Genomic DNA, 6,636 nt, shown 5'->3' with positions numbered 1-6,636 from the left:
GCCATCTGCCATATGATTGAGGTTACTGTAGTTACAGGTCAGCAACACATTTTCAGCAAAATCACATTGAATACAATAAACAGCAACAAATAATTTTTATTAAAACAAAAAAACAAGGGGTGTAATCAAAACACTCTCAGACTAAAGAACTTATGCAACCACATTTTTGTTTCATTACTACACACTGACATAATCCAACAACAAATCATATTTCTAAAGTGGAACACAAGGGATCAAATGGAACTTGTTCAAAACAATGAGTTATCTGCATCATTTTGAACTTCTCGCGCTCTCTCTCTCTGTTTAAACTAAGCTATTTGCAGAGTCAAATAAAACCGGAAACAAACACTGCAGTCGTCAACGTGAAGCTTTGCTCTCTCATTCTCTCAAGTATTCGCACAGGCTTTCATCCAAATGTGAGAATTCGGCACAAGATCCTAAAACCACTCCAGATCAGCTTGGAGATTAGTTCGCAGATGTCTTATCACCATTTTGGACTATTTTTCTCTTCTCGTTCACTTTGAAAACATTCACCCTGTAAAACTTCAGTTCTTTTATGCTCTCCTGGATGTCTTCCAGCGCTCTGAAAATTCAAACGGACACAACATTATTCTGAGATTAGACAAAACAGCTCTTCTTTAGGCTTAAATATTTAAGGAGTACATCAAAGGATCCTTTGCTATGCGTGTGTGATGTACACAGACCTGTGCGATGATTTTTTCTGTGGTGCGAGACTGTACTCCTCTGGGTACCATCGTCTAAGCAACAGAATGGAACAAAAGGAGAAAGTATTTTGACATCACCACCTTCTTCCTGTACTTTTGAAAATAGTCTCTCTGGTTCATGTTGAAGCACGTCTGCATGCATTAATGTGGCAACAGCGGTCATTCGGTCATCTGATTAAACCTAAATGGGGAACATACCTAGACAGCTCTTTAATGGTGCTCACGTCTATGATACGATAGTGCAGATGTCGCATGAACTGCGGCATGTACTTATCCAGAAACTTCTTATCAGCATGAACAGAGTTCCCTGTGGATGAAGAACCACACAAACACTCGGAGGCATAAAGAAGCATTTTTTTTCTTTCAATTCTAAATTCATATATCACAATTCAGACTTTTTTTCCAGAACTTCAGAATAGAGTCTGAAATTATTCGAAATCTGAATAATACAAATGTAAGAATTAAAAAATCCTAATTACCTATTTTATATATTTATTTTGTGGCAGAAAAAAAAAATTGTGAGATGAAGTCAGAATTTCAGAAAAAAAGTGAAAACTGCGAGTCTATAAGAAAAAGTCATAACTGCGAGATGCAAACTCACAAATTCGAGTTTATAAAAATAAGTCACATTTCTGACAAAGTTGGCATCACCTTTTTACATTTTTTATTCCACAACAGAAAAAAATTATAATTGAGACAAAGTCAGAATAGTAAGATGTAAATGTGAGTTTATAACTCGCAATTATGAAGAAAAATTAAGATGTAAACTTTTTACATTTATGAGAGGGAAAAAAAGTCAGAATTACCCTTTTAGTTTTTTTATTCCATGGCAGATATAAGCTTCCATAATATTTTACACCTGCAACATGCAAAAGACACAACCGCAGCTCCTCTGGTTAGTTACCTGCGAGAGGACACTGTCCGGGTGGCGTGTGCTGTCGGATGAAAGACAGGAATTCATACTCCGCCTGCTGGAGAGTGATGAGACTGTCCCTGACAGCCTGAGTCAACCCTGACTGGCACATCAAACAAGAACACAATCACACAACACGCATCAAGCACAGACAGGCTCATTCACACAAACACGAAACACTCAGCAGGTGCATCGAGCTGTACTACTCACCTTCCCATGATGCTCTTTGCACCAGTCTGACATGCCATCGAGCAGCTTGCCCGGTTGGTTGATTATCAGATTTGGCCCCTAACAACAACCAACAATTTTCTAGCTTTAAAGCATTGCCGTATTTTTATTTGGGGTGAGATGTATACGACACATTACATGCAGGTGGTATTTGGGAGAGATCATATATACATACATAGATACATATACATAGAAACAGACATGACAGGAATTCAGCTAACATAATTGATCAGCTCTACTTTTGCTGTTTTAAATGTGCGTTATAAATAAACTTAACTAAAAAGCAAATTGTGTCAATTTATAGATGTACACTAGTATGCAGATCACCCCGTAAAACTAGAAGACACTAAGTAATGCCACAAACTCTAATTCCGACTGCATGGGACTTATGCTGTTTATGCAATGGGGAAAAAAACACCTCTGCAATGATGTTCAGATCAGAATCTGTAACGATGCAAGCCATCTCAATAATCTGGTCCTTCTCTATATCCAGCCCTGTCATCTGAAACAGGAAGTAGAGTGGCATTAATATGCAACACTGAAAACATGTCAATCCTATAACTGCACAATCACTGGGAGGACTTCTGCCAATATTTATCTGTAAAAAGTTCCTGCGTAGGGTGGCACCAAAACTGGTCAGCTGCAGTAACGATTCTAAATCTTGTGCAAAGACGTTTTGACATGAACAGATTGTGCTGGATTTGCTATATAAGCAGATCGTTTATTTGGAATCTTGTGCATACTGTATATTATAAAAACCCATGCAAATTCATTCAGCATAAACCCAGCTGTCAAACTCGATCATGCAGGCGTCGTGTTTAGCCATGTAGGCCTAACTTCGTTTCGTTGAATAAAAAAAATCTTGATTATGATTAAAAGCGACTGAGTGAAATCTTATAAACAATATATAGTCTTGTTTTTTGTGTTTATCTGCTGCTGTTTACCTCCAGATCTACCCAGACCATCCGCTGCGCCAAGGACTGAGACATCTTCCTGCTGTGAGGTCGTCTTGACATCAAACCCCTGGCGAGCACAGAGGTACACGGACTGAAGAGAGAGAAGTTGTGGGCTCTAAACACCCGCTGCGATGACACACAAACTCGAGTCAGGACTCTGAATGTAGAAACACACGCCACACGCCACATTTGTGCCCGCATACTGCCGTCTTCCGAACGAAAGTGTCGTAAATACCAGCGCGGCGCAACAGTGAAGGCAGGTCAGCGGCACATGTTATTAAGTGAACACCATGGAAACAACAGAATAAGCGCTTTCGTTCAAATTTTTCGAGCGGGCGCGGCCATTTCTAAATTTTATGTGTGACGCTTCCAGCTATTTTTAGCTGTACAAAACAGCTCGTTTTGCGGCTTGGAATTGCAAACTGGTGTGTTTTACTATATTATATCGATGTATTATCTTAATTATGAACACAGTGGTTTGTAGTGCAAACAGTTTTACCGTTTACTGCACTTTGGTATTCTTCTCGCCATTTTCCCTGCCGTTATAAATAAACTTAACTAAAAAGCAAATTGTGTCAATTTATAGATGTACACTAGTATGCAGATCACCCCGTAAAACTAGAAGACACTAAGTAATGCCACAAACTCTAATTCCGACTGCATGGGACTTATGCTGTTTATGCAATGGGGAAAAAAACACCTCTGCAATGATGTTCAGATCAGAATCTGTAACGATGCAAGCCATCTCAATAATCTGGTCCTTCTCTATATCCAGCCCTGTCATCTGAAACAGGAAGTAGAGTGGCATTAATATGCAACACTGAAAACATGTCAATCCTATAACTGCACAATCACTGGGAGGACTTCTGCCAATATTTATCTGTAAAAAGTTCCTGCGTAGGGTGGCACCAAAACTGGTCAGCTGCAGTAACGATTCTAAATCTTGTGCAAAGACGTTTTGACATGAACAGATTGTGCTGGATTTGCTATATAAGCAGATCGTTTATTTGGAATCTTGTGCATACTGTATATTATAAAAACCCATGCAAATTCATTCAGCATAAACCCAGCTGTCAAACTCGATCATGCAGGCGTCGTGTTTAGCCATGTAGGCCTAACTTCGTTTCGTTGAATAAAAAAAATCTTGATTATGATTAAAAGCGACTGAGTGAAATCTTATAAACAATATATAGTCTTGTTTTTTGTGTTTATCTGCTGCTGTTTACCTCCAGATCTACCCAGACCATCCGCTGCGCCAAGGACTGAGACATCTTCCTGCTGTGAGGTCGTCTTGACATCAAACCCCTGGCGAGCACAGAGGTACACGGACTGAAGAGAGAGAAGTTGTGGGCTCTAAACACCCGCTGCGATGACACACAAACTCGAGTCAGGACTCTGAATGTAGAAACACACGCCACACGCCACATTTGTGCCCGCATACTGCCGTCTTCCGAACGAAAGTGTCGTAAATACCAGCGCGGCGCAACAGTGAAGGCAGGTCAGCGGCACATGTTATTAAGTGAACACCATGGAAACAACAGAATAAGCGCTTTCGTTCAAATTTTTCGAGCGGGCGCGGCCATTTCTAAATTTTATGTGTGACGCTTCCAGCTATTTTTAGCTGTACAAAACAGCTCGTTTTGCGGCTTGGAATTGCAAACTGGTGTGTTTTACTATATTATATCGATGTATTATCTTAATTATGAACACAGTGGTTTGTAGTGCAAACAGTTTTACCGTTTACTGCACTTTGGTATTCTTCTCGCCATTTTCCCTGCAGCGGCTCATGAACCGGAAGTCTTGCCCATTCACAGAAGCGTTGAAAAAGGTGGTGTATATATTTATTTATTTACATTTTGTAGAAATTATAATATGCAAGTGTGTGTTAATACATAAAGTAGTAGTAGTAGTAATGTGTTTTGTATCCCTTCAGGTCTTTAAATAAATATAAAACATACATACTATATGAATTGTTTAAACATATGGTACATATAAACTGTATGTAAAATTACACTTTAAAAAATCTGTATCTGATTCCACATGGACAAAACATCCACTGTTATTATTAGTATAGATGCAGTAACGCACGTCGGCCATGAGATGGCGCAGATGGACCATCACTGGAGATGAATACATACAGCAATATGGAAAATAAGGCACATACCATACAGATGGGTGTATCAGTCAATACCCTGAAATCCAAAAGTCTAAAGTTTAGGTTTAAATGGTCTAATTTAGTGTTTAATGAGCATTTCTTTGACAAAATGTCTTCAGGAGGAGATATTGCTTCATATTTGCGCCCAGCCACACAGACTCGAATAATTAGGCTTAATGTTCGTCTTAATGCTCGGTGTGCATCATTTGGCATGCAATACAGTTTTCACGTTCAAATCAAGCGACATCGATGTCTACCGAGCCTGTCGTCAGGAGGAGATATTGCTTCATATTTGCGCCCAGCCACACAGACTCTAATAATTAGGCTTAATGCTCGTCTTAATGCTCGGTGTGCATCATTTGGCATGCAATACAGTTTTCACGTTCAAATCAAGCGACATCGATGTCTACCGAGCCTGTCGTGGATATGAGATCTCAATTCTAACCATAGACTGATTCTAACACTAATAGCCAAACAGGACCGTAAACATCATATTTCAGCTCTGACACAGATAAGAATTTAATGGCTTGGAGGCACCCTGTGAAGTAGGCCTAATCTGTGTGATAAAAGGGAGCGGCCTCATTCAGACCAGAGTCTGACGGGAAATAGATAGATAGCACGAGGGAGAGAATTAGGCTGGAGATGATGTCTTTCCCCTTCTCTCTCTGATGGCTGTAGTCTAATAAAGGCAGGAGAATAATTAGCAGAGTCGTACAGATGCAACGCTGCTGATGGCCTCCCTCGCCGTCTGATGGCACTAGAGTAATGCGGCATGGGAAAAGGCCTCATGATGCGAAGACAGGCTTCATTATTCCTCTCGCTCAGTTTCTTTCTTGCGCAAACGCGCACGCACAAATTCAAACAAGCGAACTGAAAAAAAAAATGATGAAACAGAAGGTAACCTGAGTTCAGGGCAAGATAGCCCCGCCACCCCCTTATTATTGACTTCTTCTTCTGTTATTCAATTGCAGAGCATTAATGTCCTGGAAGTAAGGCACTCACATTTCAACGGGCAAACACCTCTTTGAATATCTCAAATAGATGTTAAAGAGATTTGCACTATTATTGAGCCTCTTGTAAGTGGGAGGAATATTTTTGGCCGACAACACACAAGTGATTCTGAAGGCTACGAGGCTTTTGCGCACTTCTGGAAGTTTATTTTGTGAGTCAATTTCTTGAAACTTCCATGGAGTGAGGTTGGTTTAGCCCTCACATTGCATTGTGGATCAGTTTAAATGCATTTGCAAGACCCAAAATAAAAACTGGATGTGTTTTTATGTCATGTCTGTTTCTCAACTACCCACTAATGGTATTTACAGTATATACATGCATTTGGCAGACACCTTTAATCGAAAGAAAATGCATTTGATTGGGAATTGAAGCCATGATCTTGACGTTGTGAGTGCCATTCTCTGTTGTTCTGTAGTAATATTTCAAATCCATTTTTATGTTTTTGCATTTTCATTTTAGTTTACGTTTTAGTAATTTTGTTATGTGGTTTTGTCATTTTTAATAGTTTTTAAAAATATATATATTTCTATATAGTTATTAATATTTAGGTTATTTTAGTATATCAAGTTGAACTAAATAAAAATAGTTCAGCAACAAGCTGAATTAAATTAGTTTTTTATAGTTTTAGTTTAGTTTTAGTTTTGGTTA

The 6,636-nt window shown here is 39.2% G+C and overlaps 1 protein-coding gene across 1 annotated transcript; it reads right to left on the bottom strand.

The window, feature by feature from the left end:
- Positions 1-302: 302 nt before the first annotated feature.
- Positions 303-3,057, bottom strand: smfn (small fragment nuclease). Its single transcript, XM_016269590.1, has 7 exons — positions 2,811-3,057; positions 2,285-2,368; positions 1,849-1,926; positions 1,630-1,741; positions 924-1,032; positions 705-758; positions 303-583 (listed from the first exon to the last, which is right to left on the bottom strand). Exons 1-7 carry the CDS (start codon positions 3,021-3,023, stop codon positions 466-468), a joined length of 768 nt encoding a protein of 255 aa, XP_016125076.1. The 5' UTR covers positions 3,024-3,057; the 3' UTR covers positions 303-465.
- Positions 3,058-6,636: the final 3,579 nt, after the last annotated feature.

This window comes from Sinocyclocheilus grahami, unplaced genomic scaffold (assembly GCF_001515645.1).
Source record: "Sinocyclocheilus grahami isolate Dianchi unplaced genomic scaffold, SAMN03320097.WGS_v1.1 scaffold53.1, whole genome shotgun sequence".
NCBI classification, from domain to species: Eukaryota; Metazoa; Chordata; class Actinopteri; order Cypriniformes; family Cyprinidae; genus Sinocyclocheilus; species Sinocyclocheilus grahami.
This window is presented reverse-complemented; position numbering and strand designations above follow the sequence as displayed.

Coding starts and splice junctions, on each gene's coding strand:
- smfn (XM_016269590.1), bottom strand. CDS start 3,023: ATGCGGGCACAAATGTGGCGTGTGGCGTGTGTTTCTACATTCAGAGTC. Junction 1,033..1,629: donor CGGACAGTGTCCTCTCGCAG/GTAACTAACCAG, acceptor CTTCATCCACAG/GGAACTCTGTTCATGCTGAT. Junction 584..704: donor CAGAAAAAATCATCGCACAG/GTCTGTGTACAT, acceptor TTGAATTTTCAG/AGCGCTGGAAGACATCCAGG.